An 18,819-nucleotide genomic window follows, 5' to 3' on the forward strand; every position below is an offset into this window, starting at 1 on the left:
CAGCATATTTTTTAAGGATTCAGAATAGTTATTTTACATCATTCTACAGCACTTCCTTTACATTTTCTGTATTTTATTTATTATAATTTAAGTTTTGTTAATTCACTCAGAAATACTCTGCTGCCTCTTCATCTGAGAATCCTTTTTCAACAGCTGCTTGAATGTTTTTTAGCTGTTCTGGAGCAGCAGCAGGGAGAATGGCGAGCAGCTCGTTATCAATCTTATCCAGTCTTGCAAGACTTTTTCTTTCAAACTCCTGCTTATTCTTAAGGACAAGGTGTAAAATGGCTTTCTGAGCTTCATCGCAGGAGTTCTGTAACTTCTGGCGCTCTGAACGAAACTCAGGCTTGTCCTTGTCCATGGCCATCAGTTTTCCCAGAGAGCTGACACGATCCATGATGTACTTGGTGGACACCTCAGTGTAGGTTGCTGAAATCATATTGACAAGGCTGGCAATGTTAGTGGCTTGAAAGGCTTGAGTGTAGAGCAGATCTTTGGAGAAGAGCTTTGCATTGTAGGAAAGTGTTTGTGTTTTCTCGGATGTGGAAACAAAGTCCTTAAGGGTTCTGGTCAGGCTGGTTTTCACAATGTTGGACACCATCTGAAAGAAGCGTACCATCTTTTCCCACTGCTCCTTCACTCTCCCCATGGCATCCATACCTTTGACCAGCATTTGTATGGTGGTCTTAAAGTCAATCTCTTTGACCTCACAGTTCCTCATGGTGATTAAGATTTCAGTCAGCTCCTTTTGGTTTTTCTCCATGTTCTCAACACTCTTTTCATAAGTCTCTCTGGTCTTGTCCAGTTGAGCACGGCTCTGCTCGATGCGGAATCTGGCATTGTCTGATTCTCTTTGAGAAGCCCTCATCTTTCCAGATTTACTTTCTTCTTTGTACATCATTGGTGGTTTGGGAGCCAGTGCAGGAGACTTTGTGATGTCTTTGCTTTTGCAGTCGAAAGTTTGAGCTGAGACAGTCAGATTTCTGATGCTTTCAATCAGCTTCTGTGTTTTTGCATCTTCACATTTCCCCTCTGGTGCATACTTTGATATGTCTTTACAGATTGCAATGCCCTCATCACATAATCTTTCGGCACACATTTTATCACCACAGTTTGGGCTTTTTTTTAAACTTTCCCTGATCCTCCTGAACTGATCTGCCTGAAAGTCTGTTACTGTACCTTTCTTCTTTTGATCATACAAGTCTTTCCAGTTAATTGTGTTGTTCTCAACAAACCTTTGAACATTCTCTGTGCACTTCAGGATTTCTGCAGACTTGCTATAAATATTAATTAAATCAACGTCATCAACTTTTGGTCTGTTGAATTCTTTAATAAAGTGCATTGTTTTAGAAAATGTCGTGGAAGCTTGGGTTTGGGTTGCAGGGTTGGTAATCACAGCTGTTAATCCATTAACAACAGCTGTGATGCTCTCAGTCAGGCTCCCAACAAAATCCATAGCTAACATGTCCCATCCACTGGGAAGTGAATCCATTGCTTTCTTATAACTTTCTTGTGCTTCCTTCAGTTGCTCTCCCATGGTTTTTATTGCCTTTTTTGAGCGTTTCATGGCTTCTTCTGATGACTCTTTCCTCAGTTTGGCCTCATCCAATTTCTTCTTGATAGCATCCAGCTCCTCGCCATAGAAGAACTGAGCATTTAAACAAGCTTCCAACAATTCTTGGATAATATTGATGACATCGGTAAATTTCTTTTCTGTTAAATCGGCCAGCTCAAGACAGTCATCTGCAATGACACGAATGTTCTCTAGCTGGTCAGGGAGGTGGGCTTGAACAACCTCATTATTGTCTTGGAACAGGATCTTCACAGCTGTCTTCATGTAATCTGGAACCGCCATGGTGTGGAGTCTAATCTGATCCATGTTCTTATGGGCCTCATTGAAAGCCCCCCAGCCAGAATTGCACACTTGCATGAGGCAGGCACGAAATGAATCTGGGTATCTGATGTACTTATAGCCACCTTTAGGTGGGTTCTTGTTGATGGAGAAATCTGTACTAGAGGAAATGAAGACCAACTCTCCCAGGATGGCTATGGAAAGTGGCGCAGGAGTCAGATATTCCTCCCAGTTGGCATATGGCTGCATCACAAGCTTGGTTTGGTTTCTCATATCCTCAGCTGTGGTGAGGCTTTGATTTTTCTTTGCAATTTGAGAATCCATGGTATAAGGTAATCCTTATTTCTACATAGACATATAACAGTAAGTAGAACACAAGATTAATACAACATGACAAAAAAAATCATGAATTAGGACTAAAACATGATTAATCAATTTAACATGAATTGGTACATGTTGCACAACGTGATAAAAGCTAAAGATAGTTAAACAAAATTTCTGATATAGGGACATTTATTTGCCCAGGCAGTGACTAAAAGATCCTTAAATTTTCTCAGTTCAAAGTATCCTTACCCATTGGATTTTCTAATGCAGTGTTTCTTGGCAAATTTAAATAATCTGCTGTACAAGAGTATTTTATAATGTGGGTACATTCCATGTCCATTCATGATATTTGCATAAACTCACCAGCCACATTCAGGTATACCTGTTCAGCTGCTTGTTAACAAAACACCAATCAGCCAATCACATGTCAGCAACTCAATGCATTTAGGTATATAGACATGGTCAAGATGATTTGTTGAGCTTTAAAACAAGCATCAAAATGGGGTGAAGCATCAGAAATGTGATTTAAATGACTTTTAATGTGGTATTGTTGGTGGTGCCAGATGCATTTTCAAACTGCTGCTTCACTGGGATTTTCAAACACAATTAATCAAACTAGTGTTTAGAGAATTGTCTGAAAAAGATTGGAAATACTGTATATTGCCCGGTCTGATAAGGCACGGTTTCTGCTTGGATTTTTTTCACTTGAATGAATCTGCAGTGACTGCCTGATGATATCAGATCAATATGGAGCAAAATGTCTAAAGAATGTTTCTTTCTTGTTGAATCTCTGCAACAAAGAATTATGGCAGTTCTGAAGGCACAAGGGGTCCAACCCAGTACTAGCAAAGTGTACATAATGAAATTGGCGAGTGAGTGTATCTTAAAAATATTTTTTTTAGCTATTAATTGAAGGCATGTTATGATATGACACAAATACAGTATTATCTGAATCTTTCATTTAGGTTAAAGTCTGTCATAATGTTTCCGAACTGACACTGTTTGCAATGTTTGTTTTCTAGTTGAGGGAGTCTTGGTTTCAAAACCATGAATAAAAACTGTTCCATTTAATATCACAAATTTTTAATTAACAATCTAAATAGAAAAAAAGAAAATAGATTTTCTTATTGTATACACAGTGGAACCTTGGATTGAGAGTATAATTTGTTACAGAAGTGTGCTTGTATATCAAAACACCCGTATATCAAAGCAAAATTCCCCCTATAATAAATAATTCTTTCCACAACCCAAAAATATTTATATAAAATTAATTAATATATATATATATATATATATATATATATATATATATATATATATATATATATATACATACATATATAATTAACCTGCAGTTTATCTTTGAAAAACGCAGAGCCGACAGTTCTGTAACTTATGGCTTTATTGACAACAGCAGAAAGGCATGACATAGTTATAACAAAAACTAATGACACACACATGCTCTTTGCTTCCCGTATTCAGGTGCTTGTTCTCTGCTTTTTTTGAACATGAAAATTTTTACCATTACTATTGCCATCTAGTGGATATGTGGATTTATTGTTCACCTATCCAGTAGGATTGGATTGGATGTTCAAAAAGAGGGGAGAGCAAGCAGCTGAATGCGGGAAGCAGAGAGCATATGTGTCATTAGTTTTAGACACAATTACTGCAATAGAATCCTAGCTGCAGTGATTGAGACCTGAAAGTGGAGAGGAGGAAGGGGGGCTGCTGTGTAGGACACACACACACACACACACACACACACACACACACACACACACACACACTTTCCCCCCGCGAGTACACACACACACACACATATATATAAACACAAATTAAAGATGGTTTAGAGTAAAACCATTGGCTTAGTTGTGATCACATTACTGTCTGCATCAGAAGCACATGCGTGCCACATGATTTTCAATGATATTTTGTATTCCTAAATCAAGACTCTTTCGTTTATTAAGACAAAATGTGTTATAAATAACTTTGCTCGTCTTGCGGAACGCTCGCAAACCATGTTACTTACAATCCGAGGTTCCACTTAATTGTATAATGTATTTTTTTAACACAATGTGTTGTTTTTTTTTTCTAATATTATTGAATATTTTATATAACATCTTGTTGTGAATGAGTATATTAACTGACTATAATTATGTTGTGTACATTGTTATAATTTAAATCTTTTTAAAATTTAAATTCAATTATGTTTATGTTTTAATCAAAATGTTTAAATATGATGTTAAATACCACTACCACCTACCACTGAAATTATAGGTAATATTTAGGAAATTGTCAACTTAATTACTCAGTAGTGTAGATAATCCATTTCTACAGTATGCAAGTCTGCCATTTCTGTACTCAAGTACTAAGTTATTTAGTTATTTTTTTCAAAAATTGAATCTATTATTCAGACAATTCATGTAATCCATGAGCGAGACAACAGTCATTCCCAATCCGTTAGTGTGTGTGTGAAAATCGTCCTACAAGGCCCGCCCCTGATAACATGCCCCCCTCTGTTATTCCTGCTGTTACTGTATACCTCTATCTCACCTATGTGGTTTGACTAGATGAGGACCAACGTGCGAAAAGATGGAAACCTAAGCACAGCACCAAAACTCGCAGTGAATCACGATGAACCGTACTTACGGCCACCACGCGAAACCGCGTAGGTGAGATAGGGGTATTAGTAGGTAAGATAGGGGTATTAGTAGGTGAGATGGGGGTATTAGTAGTTAACAGATAATGGACCAAACTTCACTGTGTGATGATGGTGGAATAATTATAAAGGTCTTGACTAAAACAACATGCATGAGGAATCACAAAGGAGTTTTCATTTTCTGCAGTGGAAAAATACTCAAACTAGCTACTTTTATCAGAAAGTAATGCTGTAATGTAACTGATTACTTTTTAAAGACAGTCATTTTGTAATGTAATTAGTTTAAAAAGTAATGTCCCCCAACGCTGTGTGTATATGTGTGTATATATATATATATATATATATATATATATATATATATATATATATATATATATATATATATATATATATAGTATATATGTATGAGGTTTAATATAAATCCTGCTAACGAAGCAGAGAACCAGACCATTAGCTCTCATATCATAAGGAGAGGTGAATACAGTGGCAGGGATAAGTGAGAGACACAAAAACTGTGAATTTGGTAAAATAAGGAAAATAAAATTAGCAAAATGCATTAAACGTACAAAATATTTGTGTGATTTAATGCTTTCCATTTATGAGTTAAATACATTTGTGAAGAATACTCATTAATGGACATGGAATGTAACCCCTGCCCCCTCCAATACGTTTTGTAACTAGCAGATACAGTACTGTACTGTACTGTATGTTACATTTAAGAAATTTACTCCAAATCCTATAGAGAATAGTCATAATGATTAAGCAACTCTTTACACTAATGATTTTTTATGGTTGTATAAATTGTGCTACTGAAACGGCAGTGATACATAATAAAATATTATGCGGTAAGTATTTAGTTTTACAACAAAGGTTCTACCTTGATATCTGGGTGGGTTTCAGTAAAGATGAGGACGAGGTCTTGTCAGCTCTCTCAGCACAAAGGGAGGACAGGGAAAGACCCACAAAACTTACAGTGAGCTTTATAGCCAGATAAATCTCCGCCCCTTTAGTACTTCTGCCCTTACACACTAATACTGCAGTTTAAAAGGAGCTAACCGTTTAAAAAAAACACTCTTCACTGAGCTGAAAGAGGATAAACTACTTACTATAAATGGTAAGATTTTACTCTTACACTGTTTTCACTTCTGTGTTAGTCTGTGTCTTTTTCACTCTCATTTCTACCTTTATGTTAGGTTTGTTTGGAATGTACATTCCATATCCATTTATGATGATTAAAGCATGTTATATCACACAAACATTATGTGCATCATGAAAATATTGTACTACATTTAGCTTGAAATTTGTCTTAATGTCCCTAAACCTAATGACATTGTTTCCTATATAGATGCCATATATTTAAAATTATATATATTCATATATACAGTATATACACACTAAGTTTTAGATCACTTGCAAATTTCTTTGTTTTTGTTTAGTGATTTATTTTCTACATTCTACAACAATACTGGGGATTTCAAAACTATAAAATAACACATATGGAATTAGGTAATTACGTAACAACAAGAAAAACAACAGTTGTTATTTTAAGACACAGAGGTCAGCCTTTCTGTAATAGTTCTTGCAAGAACAGTATTGTGTCAAGTGCATTTGCAAAATCCGTCAAACACCATAATGAAACTGGCTCTCATGAAGGCCGTCCCAGGAGGGCGAGACCAAAACCTACCTCTGCTGCAGACGAGAAGTTCATTTAGAGTTATCAGCCTGAAAAATGACCAATTAACAACCAGCACCTCAGATTAGAGGCGTTATGAAGTCTTTACAGAGCAGAAGTAGCAGAAACATCTCACCATTAACTGTTCAAAGGAGATTAATGCATTTTTTGGACGCCTTCAGCCTTTACAATGTAGAAAGAAATAAAAATCAGGAACCATCATGGAGTTAGAAAGTGATCTAAAACTTTTGAACGGTAGTGTATAAATATGTTTTTTTTTTTTTTTAAAGTAAAGAGAATATTGGTTTCAAAGCAGTAGTTTCAAACTTCTATAAACAGGAATGAACAACAAGAATGAATTTTATTAAAATGTCAAACCAATGCAGTTTACCACAAAATACAAACAGAAAACATGGACATGGCAGAAATCTGTCAATTTGGTAAATTAAGAGAGATTTTTAGCAAAATGAAGCATTGGGTGCATAGTATTTGCGTGAATATTATAGCATCCTTTCCACTTATGTGATACTTCTGATGAGTAATCATCATCAATGGACATGGAAATTACCTTAAATTATAGAATGACTCTTATGCAGTTTATGTACTCTGTTTTACAGGGTATCCAAAACCACTGTTGTGTCTTGTTTTGCAGAAATAGAGCCCCAGAGTAAGTACAAAACCTCGGCACTCTAGAGCATTCACATGTGCTGAATACAACAGCAATGTAAAATACATACTGTTTTACATTTGTTAAAAAATTACAATTTTATTATACATTTTCTCATGTTATGTCTGAATATGTTTTAACAGTGACCTGTTTTTATGTGGTTGTGATTTTTCTTTGTCTCTGCAGAGCTATACTGAAGAACACAGCTAAGGCTGTTATTGTTCCATTAAGAGATGGTGTCTCCTCCCTGAACAGAGTCTATGAGGGTCTCTATATGGGAGATGTAGATCCTGTTACTGGTCAGAGCTCCAACTATGACTACATCAGAGAGCAGATAGTGCAGACTCATCAGCACCTGCAGAGATCAGAACAGGTGGTTAGTTCAGGCTTAGAGAGTCTGGATGAAAGCTTAGAAAGACTTGTACAAAATGAGGGAAAACTTAAGCAAAAGATGAAAACTATGAAACAAACCTTAGAGAGCTTGAATATAAAGCAGGAATCCAATGAAAAGTTACTTAGTGAATCTCAGGGAGCTCTGGAGGTGGCCAGGGGAAATCTGAATACATCAAAACAAACACTTGAGGAACAAGAAGCCAGGCAATACAATGCTCAAGTCATCACAGGCGTTGGGGCGGGGCTGTTAATTATACCAGTGATCGGATGGATTGCAGGTGAGATGTGTATATATAATTACCAAACAAAACTGATTCATACACAGTAACTCAAAGGCCTTTCTGTTTCATCATGTAAAATATAAGAACTTGGTGTGATTATATAGTTCAGTCTTTCATTTGAAGCTCACGTAGATACAATTACCTGAATAGCATTATTCCAACTCAGAAATATTGCCAAGATAAAAAATATAATATTACTATATGATGCAGAAAAAAATGCTCATGCTTTTGTTAACTCAAGGTTGGGTTATTGTAATGCCTTACTGTCTGAACGTTACACTAGGTGCATAAACAAGCTTCACTTAGTTCAGACTGCAGCCTCACTAGAACCAGAAGATATAAGCACATCACCTTTATCTTATCCACACTGCATTTAAAAATATTACTATTGACATATAAAACACTAAATGGTCTCATACCACAGTACTTGACTAAACTGCTAGCATCTGTAATGCCTACGTTGATCAAAGGGTGCAGACTCTTTGTTGATATCTAGTATAATGAAGACTGCAGTAGGGGAAAAAGGTTTATTTTACAAAGCCAAACTAATAAAGTAGCCCTCTAATCAGTGTTTGTGAGCCAAACACAGTATTAGTGTTTCAAAGCTTTGACACTTCTACTGCTAAGAACAGTTTTGCACTTTAGCCTCCATCACTGTACAGATGATTACAGTTGACACCTTGTTAAAATTAAAATAAATATTAATTGCTTTAGAAATTAATCTAATGTTCAATCTCATAAATTACTCATAAGTTCCTGTTTACATAAATATATCACATTTGATCTATATCATATTCAAGTCTATAATAGAGGAAATTTACAATATATTAAAAATAAATCAAACTAATCGATTCTAGTACTGTATATGTTGTCTTGTTCCTCTAAAGATTTATTTCTGATGTTTTTTTCCTTGCCACCATTCCCTCTGGCTTGCTCTTTAGACAAAAAAGAAAACATTTTAAATTTATATTTGGAATTTTGTTTATTTCTTTAAAACTGTTTTGTGATTCAGGTTCTGCCATGTTGATTGGTGGTGCAATTGAACTAAGTCAAGCAAAACAGGCTGTCGAGGAGGCTGAAGAGGAGGTGAGAAAGTCTGATTATGAAGTGGAAAAATACAAGGATAAAGTATCTAAGTACGAGTCCAAAATCTCCCGGACCACACGTGATATCACTCAGAAAGATAAGAAGCTGAAGCAGACATGTGAAAAAATCCAGAAGATGCAGCAGCAGAAGCAGGTTGCTTGTGATTTCCAGGAGAAAGTGAGACGTGCCGTCCAACTTCTTAGTGTCCTGAGTGGGAGAGCGAGCGTGGCTGAACATCAAACTCGCAGATTCATCATCCAGGAGCCTGTGCTGAAGGTGATTGAGGATGTAATGAAGGCCACAACTGATATTACTGGAAATGAGCTTCTGTACAACAAAGACATGTCAAGACTGATCAGTCAAATTAGTGAGAACAACCAACGTCTTGCAGCTATCTGTAACTCAAAGGAACAACCTGGGGAACAGATAGTGACAGCTATTTATTATTAGTTACATTCATTAGTGATAAAAGAAAACATCAAGTTTTTTTTTTTTTTACTACGTACGAAAATCTCATGCTCTCTACTCTATCCCATTGCACTTGAAATGTCATTAAAACAATAGTTTAAAACCCCAAATCTATAATTCCTTTATCTTAGTAATAATGTTTTATGTTTTGGAAGTAAATTAAGTCATCCTCCTAGTGACAAGTATGTGTGAATACATGGGAGGATAAAAGTAGAAGTAAGAAGTAAGCTTTTCTTATATAGTTTGCTGTAATAATGATAAAAAAAAGTGTTTAACAATGTCATCCGGCTGTGCCTTGTAATGTTAATTAGTTAGCTGAACACATTCATGCTAAAAGAACTTGCATGCTGTTCAGCACATGTTGACTTTTTTAAATGTTTCTTATGCAAGAAAACAAGAAAGCGCATGCGTGATACATTATACTTGATACTCATAAACCAAGACTTCAAGTCAAAATGTATTAAAAATCCGAAGTTCCACTGTACTTGCAGACAGACTAATGACTAAAGTTTGCTATTTTGGAACAACTAACTTTGTACTAAGTCCATTTAAGTTGTTATTAAATTGTACAAAAGGACAATTTTAAGTGTATTAAATATACTTTTGTGTTTTAAAATGGAACAACTTTAAGTATAATTAGTACACTTAAAGTATATGGCTGTGTCTGTACTAATGTACATACGTGACAGTAATTAATAAAATTAAAGTATATATTTAATGTAATATAATTCATTGGACACCATGCAAAACACACCCACACACACACACACACACACACAGACTCTTTATCTCTGCTCTACACAGAAACACTGCTCTGTCGTGATTCTTTTTAAAGGTAAATTGCAGGTTAATTTGTTTTATTTTTACTTTACAGCAGTGATTCCATTAGTGTGTCGCTTAATCGAGTGTCATTAGAGAGATTTCTTGTTTATTTTTCCGATAAAACAGTGTTTCTGTTGAGTGCGCGTGTGTCTGAAATGAGTGGAGGAAGGGTAACTGTTTAAGATGAGAAGAGCTTCACACATGCACAGTGCCTGCGCACACAAATAGAAACACTTATCTGTCTGGATTTATTTATTTTTACTTATTTTTTCAAGGTCAAGTACAGGTTAATTTGTTTTATTTTAATAATTATTTTCATTATTTCTTATGGAAAAATTCAATTTGGGTTACTTTGGGTAATCCAAGTTCAACTCTACTTAATTACAAACTAATTAACAAAAAAACATGAAATTTATCTTATTCCGATGAAAATAAAATAATGAATTTTTTGGAACTAGTGCCTCATTTCTATTGGTTTGATTTGCTTTATTGTTCGTTGTTTGTTTGACCTTGTAAATCCACATTTTGAGATTTACTTGTTTAGCTTTCCATTTATATTAGTTATTTTTGAAAATACATTTTTGTCTTTTTCTTTGAAATAAATATATATGGTTCAAATTCGACCCATAACACCATAGATGTAACTATAGTAATTAATATTATAACAAAAAATATATATAACAAATTTATTAAGAGATGTGTTCTATTATTCCTCAGTAATAGTCAGGTAATGTAACAACCTTTAATTTATTTAAATAATTCTCTTGAGGTTCATTTATTGATTTTTCAAAATTTAAAATGAGAGGTATGATGTTAAAGTAAAAGCTCATGAGGTCACAGCAAAAATATTAAAAACATTATTTTAATTGACAAGGAAGCGTAACAAAGTAACCAAGAGGTAAGGAAAAAAATTGGATGATAAATAATTGTTTTGAGGGTAGTGTGGCTGATTAAAGACACGGGTCAAAACAGACAGCTAACATAGGAGGAAGGTTAATGGCATTATTGGATGCACATAACACTCACTCACTCATTATCATTACCATTTAATTCTGTATTCAGGGTTGCGGGGGCCTGGAGCCTATCCCAGGAGACTTATGGCACGAGGTGGGGTACACCGTGGACAGGGTGCATACACATAACATTTGTGTGATATTATAAAATGCTTTATGTTTATTTGTGAAATAATATTTGTAATAAATAACCAAAATACATGTATCAATACATGTACAAGGTATCCATCAAATTATAAAGTGAATTATTCAGTTCAGTTGCACTTTTATCAAATGTCTCAAAGCTTTACCTAAACCACTGGTGCTTCCTGTTTCACAGAAACAGGGCCCCTAAGTACGTACAAAACATCTGAGTTCAGCATTTACATGTGCTAAATACAACAGCAACATTTCATTGTAGTAAAACTGATATTATTTTACAATTGCACATCAACTCATGTAAAAATTAAGTTATGTTTTTGTGTTGATGGATATGTACACACTTAGACAGTACAACTTGACTTGGCAAGGTTATTATGTAGCTGCCCAATATGCAAGAATTATCCTGGAGATCCCACACACCCGTGTGGTTGTGAATTTTCCAGATGCCTTAACAAAGGACATGGACCCAACAGCTACACTAGCAAAGTCTCTCCAGTCATCTCCTGTAGACGAACATCAGAAAATTCTTCAGATGAGGCAGAGACACAGAAACAGTAAGCAGGAAGAGTTGAGAGTGCTTTAGTTGATGCTTTAGTTGATGGTAAACAAGCTCGCTAACTCATTTAACTTGCAGGTCTGCCAAATGTGGTCCAAAGAAGTATTAAAATGTGCAGTATAGTTTACCATGGACTCTATTTATTTATATTTGTTTTAAAAGTGAGGCATTAAAGTTTTGTAGCTTGCTTTAGGAATGAAGACTGAGATGTTCGGCCCCACATATTTAATATAATGAGGTCCATAAAGCACAAGCCAGTTGACTATTTAGGCCTTGTTTAGTTTGAACGCAAAGAAAATTGTCATGTCTTGGCTGGAGCATATAAGACCTGTAAGGGTTCAGTTCACACCAATATTTTTACATGAATTTACACCCATGTAAAAAATGTCAAATATATTTTAATCTGTTGGTTAACATTTTTAAAATATAGAAAACCTGCTTATGCATTTTTGATAAATTTTCTATGAAGCTGTTAAGATGCAGGACACAGTAACACTGTTTATTTATTAGTAAGAAAAAAAGACATTGTGACACTCTCTTTCACTCATTTAATAAAGCGCAGAAAGTAGGAGGAACTTACATTTATATTTACTGTTCAGTGCATTTTAACTGGTGTGCATGAGCACACACACACACACACACAGTTGCTTCCACTTTTTTTCTCTCTGTCTCTCTCTTTCTCTTTCTCTACCTCCTGTTCTTTATATTGAGCCTAATCCAATGGATACTGGATCAATCCCACAAGAGCTGCAGTTCTGGAGTTGCTCTGACCCAGTCACTCAAATCCTTATGCTTGCCCATTATTTTCTGCTTCCAACAAATCTGCTTTAGAAAAAAAGTTATATATCCTAATATATCCCACTCACTTCCAGCCACATTCATAACAAGATATTAAAAATGCAGCTACAGTGAGAAGGGCGAAATTGTAAAGGGTAGATGAATGAGTCAGAGCAACTACAAAACTGCTTGATTACTGTATTTATTATTATTATATATTTTACACACTGTGGCTAACATTAGACTGAGTGTTTGTGTGTGCATGTGTGGTAATAATCGTAATATTGCACAGCTTACAGCTTAAACCACATCAATGTATTTTAAATATGTTTAAGAATAAATTTGCATAAATTCTTTTAAATGTACAGAACATCCTAAAATGTCTTATATTTGTCACGGGGGGTCCGTGTGAGGCAGGCTTGGGGGACCCAAAAGCAGACACAACAGAGTGGGTTAAATACAACTGGTTTTAATGCAAAATATGAACGTTACACAGAGAGAGAATTATAATAGAAAATAAAGTTATTTCCCTTGTTTCAATACCACTGATTTTAATGCAAAATATGAAAGTCAAATAGAGAGAGAATATAGAAAAAAACATTACTTGAAGTGAGCAGTGGTGTGGATTTGCAGTGGCTGTAGACAAGAGTTAAGGAGCGAGCGACACAGAGCGCGCGCGGTGGCCAGCCGAGCGAGCGCAGCTGAAAACGTGCAGATTGAGCAAGAGATGCAGCAGAGTGATCGCGGCTGTGTGGAGAGATGGAGGCTGCAGCACGTGTGCTGAATCCAACGCACAGGTAGAGAGCGCAGCAGCTTAAGGAGATCAGCGTTGTCGTAATCCTAAGGATGTAGACAGAGTCAGAGTCGAAAGTGGAAGCAAAGGTTCAAAGCCTGGTTATCAGTCAACATAGCAAACAATTCTGTTTCGTGAAGCAAAAGACGTAACTTTTAAAAAACTTTTTACTTTCCGTAAAAATTCGGCAACATGAAGCACGAGAAAACTGGGCTATAAGCGCGCAATAATGTCTGAGAAAGAGTTATATAGAGTGAAAGTGATGAATGAGATGAGGCGCAGGTGTGCTCGAGCATGAATGAACGAGGCGGCAAAATGGAAGCAACAAAATGGTGTGTGGAAAGGAGTCGCTGGAGATCATGGCTTGGCTTGAGCAGAGGGCGTGACTTGGCGTACCGTTACAGTACCCCCCTCCTATGGGCACCACCGGGCCTCTTAGCTGGTGCTTCTGGGTGTTGCCGGTGGAAGTCAGAGATTAGAGTTGGGTCGACAATGAACCTGGCAGGGACCCAACTTCTCTCTTCTGGTCCATAACCCTCACAATCGATGAGGTACTGTAGGCCTCTGCCTCGGCGTCGAGCTTTTAGCAGCTTGCGCACCGTAAAAACCTCACCTCCATCAATGAGTTGAGGAGGAGGGTGGGGGGGTTGGAATAGAGGGCTGGGGACCAGTCGCCTGAGTTGCGAAACATGAAACGTCGGGTTGATGCCGCACATAGAGAGGGGTAGGGAAAGCCTGACGGAAACAGGGTTAATTATCTTGGTGACGGTGAATGGTCCGATGAACCTGGGAGACAATTTGTGGCAGATTGTTTTGATGGGAATGTTTCAGGTGGACAGCATCACCCTTTGGCCCACTCTGTACCTGAGGGCTGCCAAGCGGCGAGGGTCAGCTTGCCGTTTGAAGGTCCTGATGGTACGTAGGAGACGGGTTTTGGCCTGGGACCAAACTCTCTTGCAACGGCGCACAAAAGGCAGGGCTGATGGTATGGTTACTTCCTCTTCTTGGGATGGGAACAGTGGGGGCTGATAGCCCAAGCAGCACTGGAAGGGAGAAAGGCCTGTAGCAGAGGTTGGCAGAGAGTTGTGCACATACTCAATCTAGGGGAGTGTCCTGCTCCACATGGTTGGGTCTCGTGAGGCCATGCACCTTAAGGCCTTTTCCAGTTCCTGGTTTACTCTCTCTGTCCGCCCATTTGACTAAGAGTGATAACCAGAGGAGAGGATAGGCTGGGTGTTGCGCCGATTAGTCTGCAAAATCCCTTCCAGAACTCTGCCGAGAACTGGGGGCCACGATCAGAGACAATGTCGGAGGGGAGACCATGCAGACGAAAGTTGTGGAGGATCATCAACTCGGCTGGTTCCTTGGCTGATGGGAGCTTTGGCAAGGGGACAAAATGGGCAGACTTGGAGAAGCGATCAACTATGGTCAGTATACAAGTATTGCCCTCAGAATTGGGGAGGCCGGTAATGAAATCCAGAGAGATATGAGACCAAGGGCGGTGAGGACCTGGGAGGGGATTCAGGAAACCAGCAGGAGGTTTGTTGATCGACTTGTTCCTAATGCAAGTGTCACAGGTTGTCACAAACCCCTGAACATCAGCCTTCATAGATGGCCACCAGAACCGTTGCTAAAGGAGGAATAGGGTGCGGGATCTCCCCGGATGACAGGCAATTCGAGAGCTGTATCCCCATTCCAGCACCTGAGATCGGACGGAGGCTGGGACAAAGAGAAGGCCGGGGGGAACGTTGCTGGGGCCTGGTTGCTAATTGAGCGCCTTCTTCACCTGCGTTTCAATATCCAGGAGTGTGGCTGCCACAAGGCAACGAGGGAGCAGGATTGTCTCGGCCGGCACTGGTTCGTGGGGAGTGGAGAACTGTCGAGATAGGGCATCAGGTTTCTCATTTTTGGAGCCCGGGCGATACAAGAGCGTGAAATCAAAATGGGAGAAAAATAGGCTCCACCTGGCCTGACGGGCATTGAGCCTCTTGGCTGATCTGAGGTACTTCAAGTTTTTGTGGTCAGTCCAGACCAGGAATGGAGAGGTAGTTCCCTCCAACCAGTGTTTCCACTCCCCTAGGGCAAGTTTGACCGCCAACAGTTCCCGATCTCCTATGTCATAATTCCTTTCAGCGGAGGAGAGACGATGGGAAAAGAAGGTGCAAGGGTGTAACTTGTTGTCCTTGGGTGACCTTTGAGACAAGACAGCCCTGACTCCTGATTTAGAGGCGTCCACCTCCACCACGAATTGGAGGGACGGATCCGGGATAATCAGAATGGGTGCAGATGTGAATCTATGCTTAAGGTTGGTGAATGCGTCTTCAGCCTGCATGTTCCAGAGAAAGGGAACTTTAGTGGAGGTTAGCACAGTGAGTGGCGCTGCCACTGAGCTTTAATTTCTAATGAAGCGCCTATAAAAATTGGCAAACCCCAAGAATCGCAGGAGATCTCGTTTTGTGGTGGGTGTGACGGCTTGTGGCGTCAGTTAACTTAAATGGCTCCATCTGTAGGCTGGAAGGGGCAATAATAAAACCAAGGAATGACACAGACTCTCGGTAGAATTCACACTTCTCTGCTTTAACATAAAGCTTATTTTCGAGGAGTCTTTGCAAGACCTGTCGGACATGCAACTTGTGCTCCTCCAGGGAACGAGAAAAAATCTAATTGTCATCCAGGTAAACAAAAACAGAGATATTTAGAAAGTCTCTCAGGACGTCATTTACCAGGGCTTGAAAAACAGCAGGAGCGTTGGTCAACCCGAAGGGAACCACTAAGTACTCGTAGTGGCCTGTGGGTGTATTGAACGCAGTCTTCCATTCATCCCCCTTCCTTATCCTCACCAGATGATATGCATTTCAAGATAAGCATGCAAGTCCAGTTTGGTGAACACACTAGGTCCCTGCAGCAATTCGAAGGCAGAGGACATGAGGGGAAGGGGATAGCGGTTCTTGAGAGTTATAGCATTCAGACCACGGTAATCGATATAGGGACGAAGGAACTTGTCCTTTTTATCCACTAAAAAGAAACCGGCTCCAGCCGTTAAGGATGAGGGTCAGATAATCCTTGCTGCCAGTGATTTAGTGATGTACTTATCCATGGCTTCTCTCTCTGGGGCAGAAAGGGAATACAAGCGCCCCCTTGGGGGGTGTTGTACCTTAGAGAAAATTGATGGAGCAGTCGTAGTCGCCATATTTTTATGTTCTGTTATGTCGTGGTTGCGCACTGTCACTTTGTTGTTGCTCTTGTTTGCACATTTGCACGTGCACTTTATGTTGTCTGTTAAAATAGTTATACTTAGCTAGTTAGTTTTTGTTAATTTATGTTGTAATTTATGTTAGGTCTCTCTGTCCTGTCTCTGCTAGCCAGTTAACTAGGCCTCTTGGTTAGCTAGTTTAGTGTCTCTGTTAATTTATGTTGTAGATTTATGTTGCATGTAGCACCTTGGTCCTGGAGGAACGTTGTTTCGTTTCACTGTGTACTAACTGTATATGGTTGTAATGACAATAAAGCCTACTTGAACTTGAACTTGAACTAGGGTCTGTGGGGTGGTAGAGAGAGGGCGCGTGACTTACTAAAAACTTGCCGGAGGTCGCGGTACTCAGGCGGGACATTGGACAGATCAGAAACCTCCTCATTAACAACACAGAGTGGTGAATGAGCTCTAGCAGAGTGGAGGCACGAAGACAGACAGGCAGGGCTCCAATCAAGAATGGCATTCTTGGCCCAATCAATGTTGGGATTATGTCTGACCAGGCATGGATTCCTGAGGACGACTGGGGCATGAGAGCTGATCATAATGAAAACAAGATCGTCTCTACGTGGTTACCTGAGGTTCTAAGGGTGACAAGGGGGGTATGATGGGTAATGGGGGATAGAGCACTGCCATCAAGGGCCTGGACAGACAGTGGGTTGTCTAGGGGCAGAAGAGGGATTCCCAGCTCCCTTGCAGTAACAACACAGATCAGGTTTTGGTCGGATCCAGAGTCAATGAGGGCCTTGAGTGGTTAAGCTTGGTTGTTCCAGACAATCATGACAGGTAGTAAGGAGCATTTACCTGAGAGGTTTACTTGAGAATGGCCCTCCAAGACTCCCAGTTTCATTGGGTGGCCTATTTTTTTAACGTGCACTGAAGACGGAAATGACCTACTTGGAAGTCATTAGAAGCAGGTCTCTTTCTCCCGCCAATGTTGGCGCTCTTCGGGAGAGATTCGGGTCCGGTCAACCTGCATAGGCTCAGCAGGAGGGTTAGTTGTTTGTGGAGGGGTGGTTGGTCTGGCTCTTATCAGGTGTTGTGTGTGTTTACGGCGCCTAAGTAGGAGGCGCGCGTCGATGCGGCCGGCTAGATCCATTAGTTCCTCTAGGTTCGCAGGGTGCTCCCGAGAGATCAACTCATCCTTGACGACCTTACTCAGCCCATGAAAAAACACATCATACATGGCACAGTCGTTTCATCCACAAGAAGCCGCCAGGGTGTGGAACTTAATGGCATTATCATACACTGGACGTGTTCCTTGGCGGAGCCTCAACATCTGCCCCGCTGCCGCTCAGCCAGAGAGTGAACGGTCAAAGACTCTTCTCATCTCCTCAGTGAATGTTTGGTAATTGGTGCAATGGGGATCACTAATTACCAAAGCGCTGTTCCCCATTCACGTGCCTTTCCGGAGAGGAGGGTAATGACATAAGCTATCTTGGAAACGTTCAGTGGGGAATGTTGAGGCTTGCAATTCGAGAGACAATGAGCATTGGGAAAGGAAAGAGCAGCAAGTGCCAGGTTCTCCATATAGGACTGAGGAGGTGGCAGACGAGGCTCTCGGATATGCGGTGGTGAAGATTGAACTGGAGGTGGGGGTGGTGTGACTTGAAGCTGTTCGATCTGAGAGGTCAGTGCGGTGAGTGTGTCTGCCATAAGCTTAAGGTTTTGGTTGACCTGCAAAATGTGCTAAGGAGGGTGCCCTAGGTCTGCTGGGTCCATGTTGGCCGAATTATTCTGTCACGGGGGGTCCGTGTGGGGCGGGCTTGGGGGACCCAAAAGTAGTTAAGGAGCGAGCAACACAGAGCACACGCGGTGGCCAGCCGAGCGAGCGTGGCTGAGAACGCGCAGATTGAGCAAGAGAAGCAGCAGAGTGATCGCGGCTGTGTGGAGAGATGAAGGCTGCAGCACGCATGCTGAATCTGACGCGCAGGTGCGCAGAGTGAGGAGATCAGCATTGTCGTAATCCTAAGAATGTAGACACAGTGCTTCCATCCCATAAAGATATGTAGATTAGGCTAATTGGTGTTCCCAAAATTGCCCGTAATGTGTAAATGAGTGTGTG

The 18,819-nt window shown here is 39.5% G+C and overlaps 2 protein-coding genes across 2 annotated transcripts; one reads left to right on the forward strand and one right to left on the reverse strand.

Moving 5' to 3' along the window:
• Positions 1-106: 106 nt before the first annotated feature.
• LOC128515955 (uncharacterized) lies at positions 107-5,766 on the reverse strand. Its single transcript, XM_053490248.1, has 2 exons — positions 5,713-5,766; positions 107-2,197 (listed from the first exon to the last, which is right to left on the reverse strand). Exon 2 carries the CDS (start codon positions 2,174-2,176, stop codon positions 107-109), a length of 2,070 nt encoding a protein of 689 aa, XP_053346223.1. The 5' UTR covers positions 2,177-2,197; positions 5,713-5,766.
• A 1,361-nt stretch (positions 5,767-7,127) lies between these two features.
• LOC128515987 (uncharacterized) lies at positions 7,128-9,954 on the forward strand. Its single transcript, XM_053490284.1, has 3 exons — positions 7,128-7,174; positions 7,361-7,845; positions 8,861-9,954. The coding sequence occupies exons 2-3, from the start codon at positions 7,449-7,451 to the stop codon at positions 9,382-9,384; spliced, it is 921 nt and encodes a 306-aa protein (XP_053346259.1). The 5' UTR covers positions 7,128-7,174; positions 7,361-7,448; the 3' UTR covers positions 9,385-9,954.
• Positions 9,955-18,819: the final 8,865 nt, after the last annotated feature.

This window comes from Clarias gariepinus, chromosome 28 (assembly GCF_024256425.1).
Source record: "Clarias gariepinus isolate MV-2021 ecotype Netherlands chromosome 28, CGAR_prim_01v2, whole genome shotgun sequence".
NCBI lineage: Eukaryota > Metazoa > Chordata > Actinopteri > Siluriformes > Clariidae > Clarias > Clarias gariepinus.

Coding starts and splice junctions, on each gene's coding strand:
- LOC128515955 (XM_053490248.1), bottom strand. CDS start 2,176: ATGGATTCTCAAATTGCAAAGAAAAATCAAAGCCTCACCACAGCTGAG.
- LOC128515987 (XM_053490284.1), top strand. CDS start 7,449: ATGGGAGATGTAGATCCTGTTACTGGTCAGAGCTCCAACTATGACTAC. Junction 7,846..8,860: donor AGTGATCGGATGGATTGCAG/GTGAGATGTGTA, acceptor TTTGTGATTCAG/GTTCTGCCATGTTGATTGGT.